The sequence below is a fragment of the Perissodus microlepis genome, chromosome 12 (assembly GCF_051167445.1).
Source record: "Perissodus microlepis isolate ML-2025 ecotype Zambia chromosome 12, ASM5116744v1, whole genome shotgun sequence".
Lineage (NCBI taxonomy): Eukaryota > Metazoa > Chordata > Actinopteri > Cichliformes > Cichlidae > Perissodus > Perissodus microlepis.
The window spans coordinates 21022585-21047135 of NC_140472.1; the positions used below are offsets into that span (position 1 = coordinate 21022585).

General features: G+C 37.3%; 2 protein-coding genes across 4 annotated transcripts; both read left to right on the forward strand.

Annotated features, from left to right (window-relative positions):
• The first annotated feature begins 159 nt into the window (after positions 1-159).
• golm1 (golgi membrane protein 1) lies at positions 160-12266 on the forward strand. Of its 3 annotated transcripts, none has more exons than XM_084946309.1 (11): positions 160-361; positions 1454-1595; positions 3464-3631; positions 3866-3920; positions 4054-4156; positions 4301-4421; positions 4803-4953; positions 5074-5301; positions 6160-6324; positions 9621-9719; positions 10200-12266. In XM_084946309.1, the coding sequence occupies exons 2-10, from the start codon at positions 1467-1469 to the stop codon at positions 9716-9718; spliced, it is 1218 nt and encodes a 405-aa protein (XP_084802435.1). In that variant the 5' UTR covers positions 160-361; positions 1454-1466; the 3' UTR covers position 9719; positions 10200-12266. The 3 variants fall into 3 exon arrangements, with proteins under 3 accessions (XP_084802435.1, XP_084802434.1, XP_084802436.1); XM_084946308.1 differs by having other exon boundaries at positions 161-361; positions 4800-4953; XM_084946310.1 differs by having other exon boundaries at positions 161-361; positions 3464-3538; positions 4800-4953.
• A 3343-nt stretch (positions 12267-15609) lies between these two features.
• Positions 15610-24334, forward strand: LOC146376255 (kallikrein-15-like). The gene is made up of 5 exons (XM_084946791.1): positions 15610-15619; positions 15858-16119; positions 23441-23742; positions 23821-23960; positions 24069-24334. The coding sequence occupies exons 1-5, from the start codon at positions 15610-15612 to the stop codon at positions 24216-24218; spliced, it is 864 nt and encodes a 287-aa protein (XP_084802917.1). The 3' UTR covers positions 24219-24334.
• Positions 24335-24551: the final 217 nt, after the last annotated feature.

Consider the following 24551-nt stretch of genomic DNA (forward strand, 5'->3'; position numbering starts at 1 on the left):
CTACCAGTGTGTCAGTATTTATTACTTGACAGCAGTCAAAAGTAATAATTTGTGTGTTTTTAAGTTGATATTACAAAATACTTAAATTGGGGCTTTAGGGGGATTTTGTTGTCTATTAATTTATTTATGTGAAACTAAATATGGTTTGTTTTTACAGCAGTCAGGGGAGGTACTTGAACGTTTCAGTCCTAGGCAGCAGGCAGAGCACACAGACTGAGCTGTCTGTGTGGCAATGATGGATACAAGCTAATCGTCCAACGTTACAAAACGTCTACAAAAGCTGTTGGAATATATTACGAGGTGTCACTCCATATATCGCCTCACAAATTTGGCTCTAATTTCTGACAGACAGACATATCCGGTAAGTAGGTTCGGCTGCTAGTTTTAGCTAAGCGACCTAAAAACGGTAACAGCAACTGTGAAGGAGCAGCGCTGCTAACAATGTTAGCGTTAGCTTGCAACATTGAGTTCCTTTGCTTCTTTTTTTAGCATTGGCCCAAATTTAAAAACAGATAAATGTGGCCATTTCGTTACACGTTTATGTAGCTTTGTCACACATTTAATAAACAATATACATAAAAAAAATTCGAAGTTAGTATTCCTGCTTTCTGTTGACCTGAATTTACCTAATCAATTATACGAAGGACCCCTTTTTCTCGAGTTCCGTGTTATCGCCACCGTCACGATACGGGTGGCTCTGATTTATACTGCCAAACACAGCACAGGTATACACTGGCTCCAGGCCTGTGCTTTGATTTAGTAGTAGCCGTCAGATTTTTCTAACGTGATGTTAAATTGAAGGTTTGCTGGTCGTTAGTTTTGTTACATGTTAAACAGTTCTTTGCGCCTTTGCAATCCTTGGGTCATTTGTTTGACGAAGGAGAAACACGGAAAGCAGGAATCCGCATATTATTTACGTCGACAGCATGTATTACAAACTAGACAATACGGCACTTCGTCGGTGATGTGTAATGCTGCTCTTTAGTGTGTAGTTGTTGCATTTTAGCTCCCGTTGGTCCTTGGGAATGTCCTTCTAGCTTGTTTTTTCCCGTCCCAATTAAATTTTTTTAACTGAGTCACCACTTTTGAGGACATCTTTTTGCTGTTTGTGGTGCTGGGTATGTTTCAGTGTGACACCGTACAGGTGTGTAATATTTGTAAATATAACACCAAAGCTGTGTATGTGTTGTTTCCAATAGAATCACTCAACATACTGTTGTCTGTATGTATGTGCAAATAACATTTCCTGTGTAAGCTTTTTGTGTTTTTGTTGACACAAAAGCTGCAACAAGCGACAGCGAGCTTTTTTTTTTTTTTTACATGTCTGCAACCGACTTGCAAAACCACCACCTTTTTGCCAGAAATGCACAGAAAAGATGTATTTAAAAGATGCAGTTAGAAAATAAAGTGTGGGGAAGTGTGCTAACCGTGGCTGTGCTTTGTGTGTTTTCAGTTGGTAGACAGCAATGGGTGGGCTGGGGAACGGGCGTCGTGGAGTAAGGTCACCGCCTCTTATGATTGCCGCTCTGATCGCCTGTATCCTGGTTCTGGGCTTTAACTACTGGGTGTCCAGCTCCCGCAACCTGGAGCTTGAGGTGGGTTAAAAAGTATTCAAACTCTTCCTCATTTCTTATTTCTTTTGCGTGCTTACATGTTTGTTTGTTTTTACATCTTTCTTTAATAGTCCTTACTTTGATGTTGTGTTACATGTGTTTTATTTTACCAATATAATTGTGCCAAGAACTGTTCTCGCTTACCGACTTAAAAGAAAATATAAATACTATCATAATTTGGAGGCCTTTGTGACCTTGTAATGATTGCACCAATTATAACTTTATTCTTTTTTCTTTCACAATCACTATTCACACATAACTAAAAAACGACAGATGGGGAAATATTGTTTGCTTGTTTGCGTTTCCACACAATTACCAGGAAGTTATGCAACACATGCAATTATTTATACAGTACTTATACATTTCTTGCTGTATTTCCTTTTCTGTAAAATACCCATGATTTATGCAGTGCTTAAATTTACTTAACCTCCTAAGACCCGAACTCTTCCACAGCATGCATTTCTAATTTCTCTTTGATATTTGAGCATATCGGTCCTAGGAGGTTAAAATGTAATTATTTCGTCTTCCCTGTAAAATACCTGAAGTTAGGCAATACTAATTAACTTCACTCCTGCATTACCTAAAATTACTTACAAATTGCTTAAAATTACTTACATAGTACTTAAATGTAATTAAAGTGTAATTATTTTTGTTTCCTGTGAAAACCTGACTTGTTACCCCATTATTCTAGTGTTCTTACCTTTAAGTACTTAAATACTTAAAGGTAAGTACACTAAAATAACAGGGTAACAGGTCAGGTTTGATTTAACAGGGTATTGACACCCTTAGTCACAGGTCATATTATAAAGTATTCCAGAATATTTTCCTGAAAGTCATCAAGATGTTCTTTTGGCAAATGTAAGAAGAGCCTTTGAGCGATTTTTTTATTTTTTTTTTTTAATTTTAATTTTTTTATTTTTTTTAAATTGTGATTTTTGTTTTTCACCATGTCACTCAACCATGGGTGCCATTTTTGCTCACTCTCTTTCTTACTATTGAATTATGAACTCTTAACTGAAGCAAGTGAGACCTGCAGTTCTTTAGATGTTGTTCTGGGTTCCTTTATGACCTCCTGGATGAACTTTAAGGCGCTCTTGGAGTAATGTTTACCATTTTAATGTTGGTAGGCTGGCCACTCCTGGGAAGGTTCACCGCTGTTCCAAATTTTCTTCAATTGTGGATAATGGTTCTCACCGTGTTTCACTTAGACGTGGCTTTGTAACACTTTTCAGATTGATAGATGTCAGTGACTTTGTATTTCATCCGTTAAGAGTTTTTGAGTTTTCTTTAGATTGCGACATGATGTGTTGCTTCTTGAGATATTTTAGCCTACTTCGCTTTGTCAGATAGGTTCTATTTAACTGATTTCTTAATTCAACAGGTCTGACAGTGAATAGTGAATAGTAACATCGAATCAGTTGAATCAGTATTCCAAAAAATGTGGTTAATCTCAGTTAATTGATCATTTTAAAACTGCATCTTTATCAAATTTTAATATTTGATGATCTGAAGTATGTAAGGGTGACAAATAATTAGGGGTTTTTTTTCAGTCCAGTTTTTATTGTTGTTTAATATATTGCATTAAATGGCAAGACATTTCTCTCAAATAAGGTAAGAAAGACTCCTGTTTTAGCTTAATTGACACAGGAAATAAGGTAAAACATGCATGTATAACTATATATATATATATCTATATGCATAGTTAACCCTTAAAGACTCATTCTGAACCAGGACGTTTCTGTCATTTTGTTCTCTTCATATGGATGTTATCATGACCCATGACAAATTCTAAATAAGTGGTCTATATAAAAAGCAGTAACGTGATACTGATCTTGCTGCATGTGACACAGACTAAACTGTATGAGCTGGAGGGCCAGGTGCGACGTGGAGCAGACGAGATGAAGAAGAAGAAGGAGTTCGAACAGGTGATCGAGAAACAAAAGGATCAGATCAGCAACATACAAAGTCTCTATAAGAGCAAGCTGGAGGGAGCTGAGATCTCCTGCAGCCAACACAAGGTGCACACAAACAAAACTGGTGACAAAAAAACCTTTATGTGCACAAACGCCACCTCGGAGGTGCTGTCTATCAGCTCTTGTCACAAGGGAATCTGTGGGCAATGAACACACTTTTCTGATTTACTCACTGTTGCGATTCACACCACATAAACATTTTATCAGGGAAAAATTTCATATGAACTATAAATAAGTGTGATAAGTGAGTATTGACATGCGTTGTGTGTTTGTGTTTAGGCCACACTGCAGCAGAACATTTCCTCCAGTGCAAAAACCATACAGGAACTCAAAGGTAACGTAATGTTTAGCTTCTGCCCCTTTATTTGTTTAAAGTGTTGCGTTGACTTAACAACCATCACATGGCCGCTACAAAACTGTGAAGTTAATTTCATGTATGTGTATGTGTGTCTTTGTGTGTACTGTAGGTCAGCTGAGTTGGCTGAATGATGCTCTGGGGAAACTTGAGAAAGAGCTGCAGAGTTGCCAAGGCAACATCAACACACTTAATAACAAACTTATGTATGACATGTAAGAAAATGATTCATTATTATTATTATTATTATTTTTTAGTACACACTTATATTTGTATGCATCTGTTTGTAAAGAAAGTATGATCACTGCACATGCCACTATAATATGCTACTGTTTACCGTGTGTGTGTTGTGTATGTAGGACCCAGTGTAACGCCCAGGTGCTGTCCCAGAAAGAGCTGTGCAGTGAGAGAGTGGCTGCCGCTAAACTTGAAGCTGAGAAGAAAATGCAGAAGCTCATCCATACACCTGTCTCCTCACAGGTGGGTTTGGCTTTCCTGTTAAGCAGCGAAGCATGTGAAAGGATGCAAAGTCACTAGCCTTTCGACATGATTGAGACTTGGGCAGAGGGGTGGACCTGATTCTTTTCTCTCTTTTTTTATTTTTATTTTTTAAAGCACCATTTTTTTTTGTCACCAACCCCGTTATGTTAATCAGGACAAGGTAAAATCTTAATGTCTTAAAACACTTTCCTACCATACGTGATTATCGTCACTACTGTTTTTACATGCAAATGGGGAAATTTGAGTTCCTTTTGCTCGTGTTTGTTTGCGCATCCAGGCAAAAAAATAAAAAACCCTCTAATTCTGCATGGCAAGAGCTATGGAGCTGTGACACAGAATTTTATATTAATTTCTTAGCAGGAAAATGTTGGAGCAGTGGAAATCAACAAGTCAGTCAAGGCCCTGTCTGATGGAATTCCAGCAACTGCTTCAAGCCAAACACCAAGTCTCTCTCAACCCAAAGGAAATAAAGTCCATGAACTACTGACAAATGAAATAATGGTGGATATAAGTAAGACAAAAAACATAAATAGTCTGCTTAACTGAAATATACACTTGTACATATTGTGTGTCTAAGCATAGTTAGTGGACAACCTCACACTGCACTTGCTTTTTGTTATTTTCTTTCTAGTTCCCAGCGCTCCAGTGGAGCAGCCTACATCAAAGGATCTCTCCAAAGCAGGGCCAGAGTCCGTTCCCGCAACTGCTGCATTGAAACAGGAAGACAAACAGCCACAAGAAGGAGCTGACAATGCAGATGAGGTGGAAGGAGAGACTGGTAAACTTTTGGAGAATAATCTGATTGAAGACAAAGAGAATGAGGCGATGGATGCTCATGAAGAAGATCCTCAGACAGAAGGTAAATAATTTGGATAGTCACACACATTTAATGTATTAGCAGCTGTGTTTTCCTGCCTGGCAATCACACGTCCTGTTGTTTAGTGGAAAGACTTTACCACAAGGCCCAAACCAGTACTAACTGAGCACTTCCTCTTACTGTTTTTAAAATTTGAGAAAACTCTTCAGTTTAATGAACAGAACCTCTTTGTTATGTAACAGCGTTTTTATTAGAGGTAATTTTTTTTAAAACTTCTTCCTACAGTGTCACAATATTGGTGCTGATCGCTCCACAAAAGTTGCTGTACATGTGCACATGTATGAAAGCAACAGTGTTATATTATAGTTTTTCATTTTCTAATTCTGATTATATTATTTCATTTTGAATTTTAATTTTAGTTAGCATCCAGAGTTGATTTTCTTATTTCAGTTTAGTTTTTAACTGTTTGAAAATGCTTAGTTTCTGTGTTAGCTTTAATCTTTTATTTATTAGTCTTTGGAGGGAATATGTTAGAGACAAGATTCAGGAAAATCAGTTCATTTAAATGTTTTTCAAACATGTGTTTTTTGTTTTTTGTTATTTGAGTTAACTATAATGTTTTTGCACATCTAGTTTTAGTTTTTAAGATTAGTTTTAGTTAACGATAATAATTTCTTTTGCTAATATATTTATAACTTGGAGTGTGTGTGAGAAAACTCGCCAGCATGTTTTACCAACAACCTCATTGACTGAGTAACAAGAGATTATCTATCTATAGATTTTAGGCTATTCTTATAGACTTTTCAGCAAAAACAATGCACTTGTTTTATATGGTTATATTTTGACATCTTTTATACCTTTTTTAATGTATTTTATTCTATCTGTGATTTGTTCTTTCAGAAGCAGACCCTGGAATGGAAGGGATGCTGATTGGTCGAGGAAAGGCTGATGAAACTCAAGCTGGTCAGAAACTTCAGGAACCAGAAGAGTACGACGCAGATGAACAAGTCGTGGGTGGAGAAGATTTAGAAAAACCACAGGAGAACAAACAGGATGAAAATATAGGTATGTGTGTTAAATAAGCATTTAGAGAGTGAGCGCATTCTGGTCTCGACAGGCTTTATGTCAGTAGGAAGGACGATTCTGAATGCCAGAGATAACCACTGTCCTTCAATCAAACTTTATCGTATAGCCCTTGGCGGTCCTAGTATAAATTTTTATGCAAAGTAAAATGTCATATCGCAATATAATCACTATAGCTATATTTATGTTCTCTAGCGAGCACAACAACAGAACAAGCACAGGCAATAGCTGCAGGGTTCATACGGGTGCTTGAAATCCTTGAAAATGCTTGAATTTTAATGTTGTCTTTTCAAGGTTTGAAAAGTGCTTGAATTTCAGATGTGGTGCTTAAAAGTGTAGCTGTATTTCATTCACCACAAACAACTATCTGATTGAATAGTTTTCCTATCAGATAGAGAAATAAAATGAGTCGCAAAATGTAAAAGCAAAATTTCCCCGCCTGGCTGCCTTGTGTCTGTTTCAACGTGTGACCCCGCCCCTCCCTCGGCCAGTCGGGGATGAGTGCACTAACATACCTGTAGGTTGCTGTTGTAATGAGTGTTGTCGGAAAACGACAATGGCAGAGTTTGCGCTCTCCAGACGCATGATAGGTGAGTGCTAGTAAATAATTTTCCAGTACGCGTATGTTACACACGCTATTTTTTTAAATTATGATTATTATTTTGCTGTCAAACTCGCTGGAGAAATGATTGAAATGCACTGAGTGTGATGCAGTATGGCAGCGCTATTATGGAATATGCTGTGAACTTAGCTAACATTACTTAGCAGTGATATGAGTTAATTTACTCAAGTGAAAGCTTTAAACATTAGCCTGATACATAACTAGCCAACTTAGGCTTTCTGATTAACCCTCTGGGGTCGACGGACCCAGAGTCTCCATTTCAACTTGGGTTGAACATGTGGACTTCAAACTGTATACCAGTTGTTAAATTGTGTTGATAGGCCACGTAAAACCAGTGTTTGTTTTTTTTCTGAATAAAAAGTGGCGTTTACTCCGGGAAGAAACGGTAAAAACTATTTTCTAAGGAGAGCGCTAGCAAACACGCTTTGCCTGTAAGTGAAAAAGAAAAAGAAAAAACATTCGATCCCTATTGGTGGAAAAATGTACCATGTCAACCAATCAAAAAATTATATGGCAACATGTGGCATCTGGTTGTTTGGGAAGAGGGGGAAGTTTTAGGAGTGACCGGCGAGGGAGAGCGAGTGAGCGAAAGAGAGAGAGAGTTTTGATACGTGAGAGGTTTGTGACGTTTGCCGTGTTTGGAGTCTCAAGTTAGTGTGTTGTCTTGTGTAGTTAGTGTGTAGTGTAGTCGTGTTTTGTTTTGTGTGTCAGTTTTACTAGTGAATGTCACAGTTGCTGCAAAAAAGCCACCAAAGGCAGATTGCAGTGTAAACGCTGAGTGACACACCTGCTGTCAGACCTGCAGGTTTATCCCTGTGCTGTTCTCATCTGTGTTATAGTGGACACAAACTATTTTTTGGAGTTGCATAAATCATTTTTGTGCCTTCTTATCTGATGCAGAACAGCTGATTCTTCTGTAAAGTAGTTTTAAGTAGTTATATAAAAAACTGAGCCTTGGCTGCATTTTTAGGTAAATAGTACCATATAACTTTGTTGTTTGCGTAACTGACAATTTATTTAAAAATGTACAATTTCTATTTGCATTTGAATTTCTGAAAATGATTCGTTAAACATGCTTGTGGTTTTTACAGTCAAAAATATCACTTTCTACTCGTATTTTAAATTTTGTCTGAATTTAGATAAATTGTGCTGATACAGTATGTCGAAATGAGAAACTAACAGATTAAAAACTCTTTATCTTGCCAAAGGTGAAATATAGTCAAAAATGGCCAATTATTCCCTGGACCCCAGAGGGTTAAAGGCTAAAAGCAAAGTTGTCACCAAGTACTGTTTATATTTGAGTATTAACTTGGTGCCTTTGGGTGAAATAATGGTAATATGAGGGACCGATCCATATGGTCACAAAGAATAGCCACTTGTTTCTGTGCTACCAAAGTTCCCCGGCTTTCATTCAAAATGTGTTTCTGGTCAGCACCTACACATTAAACTACTTAAACATTATGAATGTCTTCAAGCTCACACTGAGGCCTGTGGGGCACAATCAGCTACTGAGGCAGTACACACATTTATGTGTATTTGTATATGAATATTTCATACTTTAAGGCTGCCTGTTTATTTAAGGGAGATGAACAAAATACATTGGAATTGTACATGATAATATGACGGATGATAAATTCAATAGATTTTAAGTAGATACTTGTAAATTTTCTTAAAGTCTTATATGTTGAATTGAACTATGTGATTGATTCAAAGCCTCTCCCAGTCAGTGCTGTTCTCCATGCCTGTCTGACTGTACATGATGTTATTAGCACAAACACTTTAAAGGTGATCATTTAGGACTTCAGCAATAATACAGACAGCAATGTAGTTAGCAATAAAACAGTTTCATTGGGAATTAACTTAAAAAACAAACAAACAACAAACAAACATCTCCTATTTCTTGTCACACAGGAAAGAAGCATCAATGTGCTGGAAAAGCTTGAAAAGGGACCTTGAATGTGCTTAAAAAGTACTTGAATTTGACCCTGAAAAATGTGTATGAACCCTGTAGCTGATTGTCAGCCTTCCCTGGTGATTTAGTAACTAATAAGGAAGCTACTTCAGCAACTAAAGCACACTACGTTGCAAAATATGTAAAAAAAAAAAAAAAAACCAAACTGGAAACACTACACACTGTTTCTTCATTTGAGGCAAAATGCACTTTTGAGTACTACCAAGGAGGAGAAGTAGCAGCTGGTGATGTGGAAGAGCAAAGACTGGATGTGCTCATACACGGGGAAAGAAGGCCTGTAAGCAACTTGCTAAAAAAGCCTGAGTAAAGATACAACATTCCAGTTAGAAAATATTTTCCTTTTTTATACAATACCGTGCTGCTACTGAAGAGTTATAACGCTTTAGTTATTCTCAGACAGAAGTATTATGCAGTTATTTTTTACTTTAAATTTCTGGAGAAAATACGACTACTGAAGTGTCACTGGATATAACGCTCCATGCCAAGCTGCAGGCATCAAAGCGTTGTTCAGTATTTTTATTTTATTCATGTATTTATTTTGTCATTAGACATTTTTTTTCAATATCATGATCTAACTTTGAGGCCATATTGGCCGGTAATAGTGATCATTACAAAAATAAATGTACGTTGTCATTTTACAAAGTTCTTGTTTCTTTTTAATAACCATGTTGTACTTGTTGGTAGACAAGGTCATGGAGGATGAACTGGCTGACTACAATGGAGATGATGAGAATGAAGGGGAGCCTGAAGCAGACAAACAAGCTGAGCTAGCTCAAATCTAAGGTATACACTCAGACACACACACTGTTGTCTTGCTCCGTGGCATTCACATACTCTATCATTCTTCAGGTCGTGATGAAAAAAACACTGACTCAACACGATATGCAGTGTAATTGCTGAAATAATGTCCTATCAAGCACACGTTTTTGTTCAGAGAGCAATCTGAATGTGATTTTCTTCATGTTTACTTAATTTTATGACAAAGATGAGACATCTGGAGTTATTGATCTGGCCTTCTTTAAGGGTTTTAACGTAATGATGGACTCCTTCACTTGCTTCAGCATCTGTATGAACCTCATATTTAGAGTTAAAGTTGAACAGTTACCATATCCAGCATGTAGTAATAAATCAGTAAATAAGTACCAAGATGAAAATGAAAAGCTCAGTACATCATGCATACAGAAGTACAGACAGTTAAGGAAACAGTTGGCACATTCGTTCACTGATGTTTTGCATCTTTTTCTGAATGTATTTTTGTTGCAGGGCACAGCTTGAGAAGGATGCCGGATATCAGATTGGGGAAACAGGATCTGCTTTACATCTCAGCCCACAATGCTGTACAGGTTCAAGCAGCTCGGGGGGAAATAAACATCAAATAGAATTCACTGTATGAAAAACTGGTTAAAAGTAGCTTCCTGGATGACTTTCTTTAATCTTTTAATTTGATATTTTCTTATCATCTACTATTTAACTCAAGTCTCAAGACTGTCGACTTGGAAAAACTGAATACCTGGAATTCAAACATTGTAATGACGTGTTGACTTTCACTGTTTGTCTAGTTTTCAGTGGTTTTAAGGTTTGAAAAGCTGCAACAAGTTTAAAGATCTGAGTAATTTCTGCCACAGAATTGCTCCATCTGGCCGCCGCTCTACAAGATTCAACAGCACGTTGAACAAAGCCTTAACTCACTCATAGAAATGATTTTGACTTCCGGGTCAGAGGTCAAGATATGCTAATGATTATGTTAGTTCTAAAGCGCCATTATCAAACTGTTCAGAGCTGCATTTTCAATCACAGCGTGTCATAATGTCAAACGTGTGAGTTTTAAATTATAATGAAATGGAATTGCTGGAAAATGCTGACACGTAGTACGTTCTTTACCTGATCATAGGTTAACATTTTGACTGTCTTTGGTCTGCGGGGCTAAATGGACTGTGCATTATGTCTGTAAGTGGAAGGGGGGGGTCTGACAATTGCTGTTACATTATGAAGGGCATTTCCATGGAGCGGGGATGGCGCCTCAAGCTTTATTTCTCCTGCACTAATTTGGAAGCAGTTAGGCAAATGTCAAGTAATGGTAGCTAGATGTCAGGTGTAATTATATCCAGATTACTTTCTGCCTCTTGTTGTATGCAGGTTTGTCTGCGCTCTGCTCTCTATAGAAAAATTGACTAAAGAGCTGCAATTATAGGCAGTGTTAGAAGTGTAATCACTGTAATTTTCATAACACCGTGGTTATCATTGCAAGTATCCCGACGCGTGCAGTGCAAATTTCTCTTCCTAGGCTACTTTTCATTTGCCAATTTGAATTTTTTTTCTTTCTTTGGTGGTTAAAGTACAATAGGTTTCTAACGCAGTGACATTCATCTGCCTGGTGTGACGATGGGTTTGACTGCTGATGTTATTCAGCCCACAGAAACTTCTATTTTCAATTCAAGCACCTAAAATATCCTGTACCATCGTTTTGTTCTGTTGATTTTAAAGCACACTATCTGCCTTTTGGTAGAAAGTGTGCAGCCGCCAAATTAATGTGGTCTTCACTTTACACTTAAATGCATTAGCTTCAGTGCAGAAGCACAGACAGAATATATGTGGAGGAATGTATGAGCTGTAGTTGTTTCTCAAGCTCTGAAGCACACACAGGTAAACTAAAAGCTTCTCGGATACAACAACATTGTTCAGGTGTCATAGATGGAGTTTGTCTACTCTATAATTTTCCATCTAAAATCAGTTACATGATTTCTTGAAATGACTGAAATATTAAAAAAAAATGTGTCATTATGAAATTCTTGACCTAATCAGAGGTTGCAGAGCTTGGGAAGCAACTGTTCATTTCAAATTCTAGATCAAGTAGCTTTGATCCTTTTAGCAACACGGACTAAGAGATGATAGGCAGCAGCACTATCTCATGCTTGAACATAAGTCAACATCACTCCTGCAGCAGCAGTCCTCAAAACTAATCAATGCAATTTTGCTGCCTTGTTGTCTCCCTTTAGGCCCATCTGCAGGGAACTTACATTACAGATATATTTTTTTTTTGATTGTGTTATTTTATTTATGTTTTTTATTGTTTGTTTCAGCGTCTAACTTTGCAATCCTTGATAACTACTGCATTGTTTTCAGGAAGTTTTGTTTACTGAACTCAAAAGTATGTGTAGCCTGAGAGAGAATGTTTTATGATTTTTATTAATTAGATTAACTTTTATTAAAATTTGATTTGTTGGAATTTGCATTTTATTTTATTCTGAACTGCTGAACAAATTTGTGAAAGATTTCAAAAAAAATCATTGCCTTTATTGACAATAAAAATGTTTTTATTTCCTCTATCGATACATTTTCATGAGGGAGTAATATGTCACAAAGCTCAAATCATATGAAAGTTTACAGGTGTAAATCCTTCAGTAAAAATGATCAGCTCTTTACAGGCTTCCTTTTTCCCTGTTTCATTCAAAAGTGCTCTAATCACACCACTACTCAACAAAAAAGAACTAATTATAAACCTATTTCTAATCTTTCTTTCCTCAGCAAAATATTTGAAAAAATGTTCATAAAAAATTGAATGAATATCTTTAGATAAGTACCAGTCAGGTTTCAGAACTAATCACAGCTCTTATTTAAAGCTTGAAGATCGAGAATGACTCACGGAGCGTTTTAGTCGTAACTCTTCTCAGTCTCACTGCTGCCTTTAACACTGCTCATCAAAATATTTTAAGTCAAAGGCATCATGATTGAGTTTGTTTAACAAGCCAAGTTCTCAAATTGTAAGACTGATGTTTATGTGCTTCAATTAGTAGTTTTAGACTTGCAGAAATAAAACTTTAGGAAGGGGTACCTCAAGCTGCTGTCCTCGGTCCACTGCTCTTTAGCCTTTACATAACATTTACAAAGGTTGGTTTATACGTTTAGAGAAACAGCTTGCGGCACAAAAGACGAATTTGAATGCAACAAACAACCTAGCTGGAGTTCACCTCATCTTGCAGTGTGGCAAACTTGAAGAATGTGTCCCAGCTTGTGTCTCCATCAGGACAGTTGTGTCTGCAGATCTGGGTGAAGCTGCAGAAGGGCTTTTGAGAAAACTTCACTGTAAACATGCATACACATTTAGTTACAGGTTTAAGCTAGTGGAAAAAAACACATGCAATAAGCTTATTTAGGATGAAAGTGCACACAATCAGCTACTGATTAGAAAAGTATTGATTTTGGTGCTGGTTTAGCTCAGTCAAATGAGCAGGCGACCATATGCCACATGGCTGAAAGCAGCCACAGTCTTTTTTTTCTTTTCTTTTTAGGTGCCAGTCTGTCATTGGTGGGTCGGAGGCTGCTCATCCAAAATGCTGTAATTCAGCTTTTATCTGGCACATGCCAGCAAGATCACATATGTTCCTTAAACTGACTACCATTCAGTCTTAGAATTGATTTCAAGGTGTTATTGTTCGCTACTAAGACGATGCATGTGTTGGTGCCTCCATACTTCTATGATCTCTTAACTTTGCACACGCCTACCGAAGCCTGGTGAGCAATGCTCCTAGCTGTGCCAAGGCCCAGATGAATTCATCTCAGTTGCATTTTATTTATATAATTCCAATCACAACAGCAGTCACCTCAAGATTGAAAGAAAGGGCGCTTAAATGTGTTCGCAATTAAATTTAACATGACCGACAAAACCTTCAAACAAGTCATACTTGTTCAGTCTTTTTCTAAATGTGCTGTCATGAACTTTAACATGCTGATCGAGACCTCTAGTTTCTGCGATGTAGCTTTTGTGCAGTCTGACCTTGGGGTAAATTTGCTGGGGTGTCCCATCCTGGGAAGATTATAGTGAATGCTCCAGACCAGCAAACTCCCAAAAATGACATTTTTGTGCAGATGGTCACACTTGATGATGATTAATTAATTAAGCACATTTCAGTAGCAACAGATGGATGATATGTTCCCTCTTAATTCCTGTGGAAGCATTAAATATATTCTTCATAGAGTTTTTTTTCATTAAAATCCAGTGTAAACTTTGCTTCATCTTGGAGCATGTTTAAACTATGTTTTAAGACTATGTTACTGTTACTGATTCAGAAAGTAAAGTAAGGTCAGGAAATGTGTCAGCATGCCATGAAGGTTGGTGGAGTGATCCCATCCCAAACAATCTTACACTCGCTCGATAAACATAAAAATGTATTGATTTCTTCTTCTATTGATTCTTCTATTGATATTGATTTCGTAACCCCTGTCCCCACCTGTGCATGGGGACGGGTTACGCTGTACTGTAAAAGTGTAAGTTGAGGATAACTTAACTGGATGACTGGCGCTTTGAATTTGTATGTTGTATCCACAAATTTAATTATTATGCATATACCGTAATATGGTATATTTTCATTCTTGGTGGTTGGACTTTTTTTCAACCTAATTTGTACACTTTTGTTGTACCTGTAGCTGACGGCATCTACGGTCACACGAAGCCTAACTGTGGGTGTGTTACGCCCTCTAGTGGTGTAATTTTGCATTGGAATGCCGTGCTGAATGCTTATGATAACAGGTCAGCTCTCTGACCCACAAGGTTGTGTTCTGTTAACATTAAAAGAAAGCACTCACTAAAGTCTTTTCCCATTTACTATAAACAAACAAACCAAAAAGAATTCTCAACGTCTCACAGAATTTCAACTCCTATATCTTTTTTTTCAGCTTATCTCTTTAGAGATCGCCACAAGGGAATTATCTGCCTCCAGCTCATCCTATCCCTTCCTTTGCACCAATCTCCTGCATGTCCTTCTTGACTACATCCATGAATTTTCTCCCTGGTCTTTTTTCCCCCAAGTGCCTAGCAGCTCTATCATTAACATGATTCATCCACTATCCCTCCTCCACACATGTCCAAACCTTGCCTCTCTAACTTTGTCTCTAAAACACTTGACCTGAGCTGTTCCTCTGATGAGCCTCATAGAAAGTCCCTACAAGAGACAGCTGAGGTGAGCTGAGCACACCTGCAGCCAACACACGGTGCACACAAACACAGTGAGTGGGAAAAAACAGGTGAACAAACACTGCATATAAAACTGTGTCAGCTGCAGCCACAATGAAGATTGGGGGCACAGGACATGTCTGACTTCCTCGCTCTATTGGTTCACATTAAACAACCACATTATCAGGTCAAATTTCAATATAAAGTGTAAAGTAAGTGTGAATCTTGATATTGGGTGTGTCTCTGTATCTTCGGAAGCACTGCAGCACAACACTTTCTGTAGTTCAAACATTAACAGTTTCTGTTGAGTTCTGTGTAATGTTTAACCTCTTCATTTGTTTGCGATATTGCAGTAGTTTAACAGCTATCAGAGCTGTGTGTGTGTGTGTGTGTGTGTGTGTGTTCAAAAGACTCTTTCAGTCATCGATCAATGGCCTTTGATCAGTGGTTATTGATAAATGGTCATGACAATTTGCATGTCAATGATCAAGAAACTGACCTCACAGCCCATTGTTTGTCAGTGGTGCTAATTTCAGTCATTATGCAAATGTACTCTAAACCTGCAACCCTGAATAAAACAATTATATCAAAATATATGGGATGTATGGATGTTTTTAACTGTGAAGCATCAAAGTTATTCCGGTGGTCTTAAATTAAAAAGATTAAATTTGATGTGATAGCAGGTGCCCTTTAAGAAGTTTTCCAAAATTATAACTCTCCAAAATGGTCACAGGTAGACCTGGTATGCAAAACCCCACTACCCTGTATTTTAGTACACTCCTTCCCATTTCTCCTATCTTCTCAACTCCCACCTAATGGTACATGTAACTGCCATGTTAGGCATCTCACACCACTTGGTTCATGCTATAAAAAAGATGCAGGATCAGACTTTTGGTCACCTGAAATGATCCACATCCAGAGGGACCAGGATGATGCTTTCCTTTGTCTTTGTTTTTGTGCTCGCTGGTGAGTTGTTTTCCTTCATATTCTTGTCTACATTCACGTTTTTAAAAGCAAGAAATTATTTAGCACGAGTGCACTTTTCACCCTTCTCTCCCTCCTCGTGTCAGGTTGTGCATCAGGAGACACTGAGAAGAGGATTGTTGGGGGGGTTTCCTGTAAGGAGGACAGGCAGTATCATGTCCAGATAGACTCTGTTCAGGGGGGCATGACCTGCGGAGGCGCTCTGATTAACACCCGCTGGGTCATCACGGCTTCTCATTGTGCCGAACGGTAAGAAACTGCAGCTTTTGTTGAGTCACTTCACCAATGAGAGGGAATGGTGTTTAAAGCTAGTGTGTCATCAGGAGCACGAAGTGAAGGTGAAGTGAAAATGAAAGATAAAACAGAATGACTAAATTTTTAGGCTGTTCAGTAATATTGTTGTTATTATATTATGTGCTCAAATAAGCTTATCTCTCCTTTTTTTATTCTTTTTTTTTTTTTTGCAGGATGGTCAAAGTGAAGATTGGCTTAAGCAACCACGTACCATTTTTGAAACAAGTTAAAGTTGTTTTTAAACAATTTTTTAGGATCCCCCCAAAATCTTGAATGGGACATTGATCCTAAACAACAGTTTACCTTCAAAGAAGGTGATCAACCCCATGATATTATGCTGATAAAACTGAATAGGGTTTGTGAGCACAACTCCAGATTTTAGTATGCGCTAGAATAGCCCCAACATACAAGATGATTGAGACTACGCTGTAGAAATTGGGTTTAACTGTCATTTCTTTCTGTTTTCCATAAAAAAAAAGTTTCACATTTCAGCCACACTCCCACTTCATAGAGCACATAGTGTGATATCAAGCTGACCCATTGTTAAATGAGCACTGACAAATCTGTAGAACAAGGCACCTTCGTTTATGTGAACTAAGTAAAACTCAAGATCATAGTATGTGCTAGAATTCTGTTTTGTCGGATCACGTTCAGTTTTGATGATACACTTGCAGAGACATTGTTTCAGCAACCTTAGTGTGTAGGGTCTTGACATTTATTTCCATCCAGATTTACACTGATTTTTCTCCCAGTTGTGTATCTCGATAGTGAGTCTGTGTGTTTTTACACAAAGCACATCCCAAGATTCTCAGTGAGGTTAACGCCTGGGTCATGTGCTCCCTTAACTGCTCATTTACAATTCAGTTAAGGGCAGTCAAACACTTCACTGTTTTGTCTTCACTGCTATCATCATCTGTGTCCAGTCTTAAATAATTCTTACTATGAGCCTAAATAAAAGTGGTAAATAATCCAATACTTATGTCTTTGTACATGTCACAGAGTAGGCTGTATGAGCCGACCAGCTGCAGAGTAAAAGAGATAAAATAGTTTCATCTGCAGCCACAAGGAAGATTGGGGGCACAGGATGTGTCTGACTTCCTCGCTCTAGTGTCTTACATCATACAACCACATTATCAAGTCAAAATTTAATATAACTGTGTGGGTTAATATTGGCTGTGTTTTTTGTATCTGCAGAAAATTTGCAGAACATTTTCTGTAGTTCAAATATCATGGATTTGTTTGAAGTATTGCAATGATCAGAGCTCACCTGAAAAATTCTAGAATAAAGTGTGTGTGTGTGTGTGTGTATACTGTTGGTTTGCTGAATGGGGAAGCTTTAGAGATTGCAGGGTTGCAATAATTTTAAATCTTTTAAAGTACGTAATATATGTATATTTTTACATATTTTTAGACATATTTACATATTTATATTTTTCCCTCATATTCATCTTCTTCTGGAACAATGTGTAGAGTTGTGGAAAATGTTTAAATCTGCTCAGACGTTAATGGGGTTACTTGGATTTTTGATTGGTCTCTACTCTGTGAGATTTAGTCACATAGCAGAGAGTGGGAAGGGGATTTCTGCAGAAGAATTACTGTAACATTATAAAAAAAAGTATGGTAACATATTTCCTCATCACTTGGACGCTTGAAGTGTACATTAGCACACCTGCAATTTCAATAACCCTGAACCTGAGTTCAGTGTGGTGACTGTGAGGTCTCCTTGTTTTAGTTTATAACACATTTTAAAAACAGAGGTTGATCCAAGTGATTTAAAGAGAGACGAAATTCCAGGTCTTCAAAAAACTAAGTTTCAAAAGGTATGAAAAGCTCAAAGGTGTGTTTTGCTGTGGTAACTAATAATTGATTGTAGAAATCAGTGATTTAGTGGTCATTAAAATGTGTTCATCTCATAAGTAATGAAGTATTACTTCCCCTTACATAAGCTGCCTTTATAAGTTGACAGTATCAGTACTGGTAATGGTAATACTGGCCCTGTATTTACTTGGTATTGGATAGGTATCCTCCTGAAACCCAGCCTATTCACTATGTCCACTATAGTGGCCCCCAAAAAGTTAAACTTAAAGATACCTATTTTCCTTGGTTTTCAAGAGGATACCAAATTTTACAGTATCATAACCACTAGTCACATGTGAGGCACTCCCGTCTCTGTCTGTCCAAACTACCTTAATAATAAGAACCAATCACAGCTGAGCATCCCTCCAGGAGGTCCACCTTGACACCAGTGCCTGTGCTGGTTGGTCCAATAAGCAGAATTCAACAATGTGTGGGACTTCAGCAGCTGTGCTGCAAACAGAGGTGGACTTAAGCAGAGCTACTGATACTTGCACTAAACACACAGTAGAAGTAAAAGTGAAAAGTACAGGCTGTGAAATGTCTTTAAAGTAAGAAAGTAAAAAGTAGCTCCTTGAAGGACAATTGTGCCATCTAATATAATGTAATATAAAAATTATATTAGTACACAGGAATACAAATGTTGTTTAAATCTTAATTTAATTTAATTTCTAACACTGGACTAATACGAGCATTTTTAGTTATTTTCCAGTGTTAGAAAATCAACACTGCTGAGTGTTAGTCATTGTTAATCTTTAAAACTGACTAGATTACTGTTAACAATGTAACACTGTCAAAAGTGTTCATTAAAAACTGTTTACTAAATACTCAAGTAAAGTACAGATACCTGAAGGGTCTACTTAAGTACTGTAACAAAATATTTTTACTTCATTACTTCCCACCTCTCGCTGTAAAGCAAGTAAATCTGGTGATAATTTGTTTGCTAAAACACTTCAGCCATTCTAAATCTTTCTGAAAGTGACGAGGGCACAGGTGACGTGAGAGGAGGTGGAGAAGGAAAGTTAATGCTGCCACCTCTGACACACTGAGCCACAGATTCACAAACTTCTCACACTCAGTCACACATCCATTAATTTTCTCATGTAGGCTGAAACAACAAACAAATTCATCACTCATAACAAAGTTATTGAGAACATCAGGGGGGCAGAGAGAAATAATCATGATGGTGTAAACATAAAATCACACAGCTGCTCAGAGCCGACCTCATGATGCCCAGTAAAAGATCTGAGGTTATTATGTCCGTGCGATATCAAACTGTAATCTAGTAAAAGAAATACACTCTATATGTGCAGTGCATATTACTGTTGTAACATTAACAATAGGTGAATTCATCATTCCATTGACAATAATGTGAGGACTGTGCCGCTAATGTTATTTCATAAATATGAACCCATCTCTTGAGTGCATTTTCTGTAATTTCTCTGGTTACAATTTGTTGCTCTTGTGCCACAATAAGAGGAAAATGATAGAGGTTCATGTATTATGTTGTGTTTCATGTTCAATGAAATCTAGTTTACATTTGAAAACGCTACACAGAATAGTTTGTAGGAAAGAGTAAGTCAGTGTCGATGAATACAGTGAAATCCCAAAAATGGTGTAAAAGAAAAGTAATTATTAAAATACTCAAAAAACAAAGTACTGCAAAATGAAAACAGAAATTAAAAAAATATTAAATAACTTATTTTTATAAAAAGGTGCTGTTAACACTTTAAATCCAAAAAAATTCAGACATCCAAGCAACGTCCCTGATATATGGTATGTACATTTATATATGAATTCCTCACTTGCCCTTTTGGTGGTCTTTATCCTTCAAGCTCGGGTCCTCAACCAGAGGCCTGGGAGTTAAAAGATCCTGCACAGTATTTCAGCTGTTCCTAGGCCTGCTATTACTTCTCATGGACCAGTTTTCTTTTACCTTGAATAGTGGTTCTGATGCTCACAGTCCTCAGCCTCCTTCCTTCTGCTTAGCTTACAGTCTCAGGATGCTGGATTTGGGGTGAAACCCTCCATGCAAAGTAAGGAGCTTTCTTGTCTTGATGTCAGCGGCTTCTGTCTGCTCCCAGATATTTGACAATCTTCATATCATAGGTGTTAATCAACTTAATCAACCTGTTCGTCCCTTTCAGCTGACTCCTCCGGACTTGCCTTACTCTCATCTGGAGGCGCACCTGCAGGTAGTTGACAAGGAGCAGAGGACTGTAGTTGCGATAGATATGGCGCTTCCAGTAGGCAGCTGGAAGATGTGGTCCCAGTGGTAATGGGAGCATTAAGAGTGGTAACCAAATTGGAAGAGTGGCTCCAGCAGATTCCAGTTTGAACATCAGGTCCCTATCCAGAAGAATGCAATCCTAGGAACAGCCAAGATACTGACAGGACCCTCAGGCTCTGTTAGAGCTCTAGTATCACACACATACTACTCCCCACCGGGTGAAAATAAGATATATATAAATATAATAATAAAATAATTTTGTTTATCAAATGACCATAGATAAAGAGAAAGTACATAACAGAGTCAGTATCTTAACAGTGGTACTGGGATGTAGGGATTTCCCAGTATTATAAACCTTTATATGTTGTGTTGCACATCTATTCCTGGGTTTAAGGTTTATGCTTATGTCACATTAAGGTTTTTAATGAAGGCGAGAACCATCAGTTGTTTCACGGTGTGGTGGCATGCAGAGAGGATAAGTTGACACCTTATGTCTGTGAAGGTTCTCAGTCATCCAGGTCATCGTAGTCAAAGGAGCTTGCAAAGAAAAGCGTCTGGACTTCTTTAAGTTACTTGAAGACGTTTCACCTCTCATCCGAGAAGGAAGGACAAATGAATGCAATCAAATATCTGATACCTGCAAATTGCAGGTATCAGATATTTGATTGCAGGCTGCAATGCTTATGCAACAAAGTGAAAAAAGTCAGTAGTTGAAAACTGTCAGCTGTCTGATACTGCCGTAATGATTTTGCTGTGCAGATTCAGTCTCTGCTTTAGTGGCTCTGGAGTATATTGTTTACATATTCACCCAGCAAGTGAAAGATCCCCCGACACACTTTTAAATGGAAAGCTTAAATGAAAATTAATTTGATAAAAGTCAACTAACAGAAGAAGTAATAATATTATGGTGAATGATGAAACGTTTCTCCATCCAGATGAACAGAATCAACCTTTTGGGAATATTATGAATCGTTTGTAGCCTTTTGTTTTGTGCAGATGTTCTGCTCTGTGTAGAAACTTACTATATAGCTATATTAGCTCATGATGTTAGATGTGTTATCACTGTATTTTTCATAATGCTACAGTCACCATTCCAAGTATTCCTGAAACACCATGGCCTTCAGCTTTTGTGCTCCTGGCTGGTTCAAAGGTTCAGGAGTGGATTAAAGAACTGAAATATAAAACCTGGAAACTGTCATTTATTTTATATATATATATATATATATATATATATATATATATATATATATATATATATATATATATGTATATATAATAATTCCCCAGTCGCCGGGCGGTCTATCCTTCAAGCTCGGGTCCTCGGGACCTGTTCAGTCTTAGCTGTATACTGTATATTCAAAAGACTACTGAGTAGTCTTCACTTTATCATCAAACATTAAGTTCACAAGTTTTCTCGTTACAACAATTACTGTTTTTGAATAGACTGGGTTTTAAAAACATGTTTTACACATTTTAACTATAACTTTTGCACGTAGTTCAACAGAAAGTACAATAAGAAGCAATACACAATAAAACGGAAAACAGTATCAGCTTGATCACATTTGGTTACAAAGGATTTGGTTAAGCATTTGTATAAGTATCTCTTCATGATTCTGAATATGCAAAATACTATGGATAGGTTGATATGGGTTCCAAAGCAACTAAAGGAATATTGTATTTACATTCTCATACATTGGGCTATTAAGCTGTTTAAGCAGCTCCATTTAACTTTGACCTAAAATACAATATAAAACTATAGCAGGCAACTCCAATATAAAACAAAAGGTAAGCCTATAATTTGGGCTTACCTCTACTAAAGTAATTATACATGTGGAGGATACTATGACACATATAGTAAAATAATTAAACTAACACTAATAGAAATGAATAAATAAACAGCTAAAAGAAATACATACATGAGCAAAAGCAGTCTATAGAACATTTATAGAGCTCATGTTGGAAAACCCAAGTGTGTTTGGCACAACACTACATTCAGATCAGAATTTTGACTGTAAAAGCTGCCAGACAGTATAGGATTAAAAAAAATAATTAATAAATAAATACATTTGGAGGATGACTTCAATAGCATGTTGTCATATATACCATAATTCTAAGTGTTTTATTTTTATATAAGTGGATAGTGTTTAATTGACCCAGATCTCTAGCAGGATTTTCCAGGGAGACAGTGGGAAACTAAGTTTCTCCACCCAATGTGATATAAAGAATTAACTTTTAATTTAAGCCCAAATCAAATCATCATTCATCATATATTGCAGTAAATATACTCTAAGTTACATGGAAAAAGCACAAGGCTGCTAAACTATTTTATTTTGAAGTGTAGAGTTTAAGGTGATATAAATGTAAAAAGGCCTGTCTTAAAAGTTTGAAAAATTCTTTAAAAAATGAAACGAATCCCACAAGTTTAGTTTGAGGTAAAAAGGGGCTCCAAACTGGTTCTTCTAGTTCAGGAGGTCAGAGGTGCAGCTGGTATGCAAAAACCTGTTCAGTATTTTAGTACACTCCTTCCCATTTCTCCAATCCTCTGCATGTCCCACCCTAACGGTACATGTAACTGCCATATTAGGCATCTCACACCACTTGGTTCATGCTATAAAAAAGATGCAGGATCAGACTTTTGGTCACCTGAAGTGATCCACATCCAGAGGGACCAGGATGATGCTTTCCTTTGTCTTTGTTTTTGTGCTCGCTGGTGAGTTGTTTTCCTTCATATTCTTGTCTACATTCACATTTTTAAAAGCAAGAAATTATTTAGCACGAGTGCACTTTTCACCCATCTCTCCCTCCTCGTGTCAGGTTGTGCATCAGGAGACATTGAGAAGAGGATTGTTGGGGGAGTATCCTGTAAGGAGGACAGGCAGTATCATGTCCAGATAGACTCTGTTCAGGGGGGCGTGACCTGCGGAGGCGCTCTGATTAACACCCGCTGGGTCATCACGGCTTCTCATTGTGCCGAACAGTAAGAAACTGCAGCTTTTGTTGAGTCACTTCACCAATTAGAGGGAATGGTGTTTAAAGCTAGTGTGTCATCAGGAGCACAAAGTGAAGGTGAAGTGAAAATGAAAGATAAAACAGAGTGACTAAATTTTTAGGCTGCTCAGTAATATTGTTGTTATTATATTATCTACTGAAATAAACAAATCAATTTCTTTTGTTTTTTTCTTTTTTTTGCAGGATGGTCAAAGTGAAGATTGGCTTAAACAACAAAGCACCATTATTGAAAAAAATTAAAGGTTTTTTTAAGAATTTATTTTCAGGATCCCCCAAAAATCTTGAGCAGAACATTGATCCCAAACAACAGTTTACCTTCAAAGAAGGTGATCAACCCCATGATATTATGCTGATAAAACTGAATGAGGATGTGAATCCTAAACTTCCCACTATCAGGCTTCCTCCTGCTGAAGGGTGTCAAAAACCAAATATGAACGATCCTGTTCAGATTGGAGGATGGGGTTTCAAGACAGCTGATGTGAAAAGTAAGGAAACCCTCAGACACTAGATCCAGTTTTTGGAAATAGAAATAAGTTTAATAATGCTTTATCTTATTTCCTCAGAGGCCAGCAACCCCAAGAATTTAAACTGCGCTATGACTGAGATAGCTCAGTGTGGAGAGAATGATAAACCTGATAGTAAATACTTTAGTGATGAGTCTACCACCATGTGTGCTCATAAACCTGGCGTGGAGTCCTGTTTTGTAAGCAAACTGTTTGATATATTAACCCCGAGTTGGATTTAATATTAAACTTTAAACACTGACATTTAAAACGATCTAACCTCTGAACTCTGTCTGAATGTCTTCCAGGGTGATGCTGGTACAGCTGTGGAGTACAACGGCATTTTACATGGAATAATTGTCAGTAACCCTGTTGATAAGTGTGCAAATCCTGTTGTAATGCTGAATATTTGTCACTACAGACAGTGGATTGCTGACACCATGCGGAACAATCCATGAGTAAACCACAGAGGAAATACGTTTCCCTTAAAAATGTCATTTCTCATTTTTCCTAATTTATTCTGAGAGTTTAAAATAAACTGGAAAAGATCAGAGACCAGAGAAGCTGAAGCCAAGTATGGTTGCAATATAAACAGCTTGGTTCTGTACACTAAATGAGTTAAACCATTTGTCTCTGAAACCACTGTTTTCATCTATGAATAAAAATGATATGGTTACCTGAAGTTCATGTCTTATCTGATGTCTGTTTGAGGCATTTGAATATCAGATGTTTGTTTTCCATAAAAATGTGATCACTTTCAAATTTCATGCACACTTCATATGAGACGTTCT

Coding starts and splice junctions, on each gene's coding strand:
- LOC146376255 (XM_084946791.1), top strand. Junction 16,120..23,440: donor GCTTCTCATTGTGCCGAACG/GTAAGAAACTGC, acceptor TTTTTTTTGCAG/GATGGTCAAAGTGAAGATTG. Junction 23,743..23,820: donor CAAGACAGCTGATGTGAAAA/GTAAGGAAACCC, acceptor TTATTTCCTCAG/AGGCCAGCAACCCCAAGAAT.
- golm1 (XM_084946308.1), top strand. CDS start 1,467: ATGGGTGGGCTGGGGAACGGGCGTCGTGGAGTAAGGTCACCGCCTCTT. Junction 1,596..3,463: donor CCCGCAACCTGGAGCTTGAG/GTGGGTTAAAAA, acceptor CATGTGACACAG/ACTAAACTGTATGAGCTGGA. Junction 3,921..4,053: donor AACCATACAGGAACTCAAAG/GTAACGTAATGT, acceptor TGTGTACTGTAG/GTCAGCTGAGTTGGCTGAAT.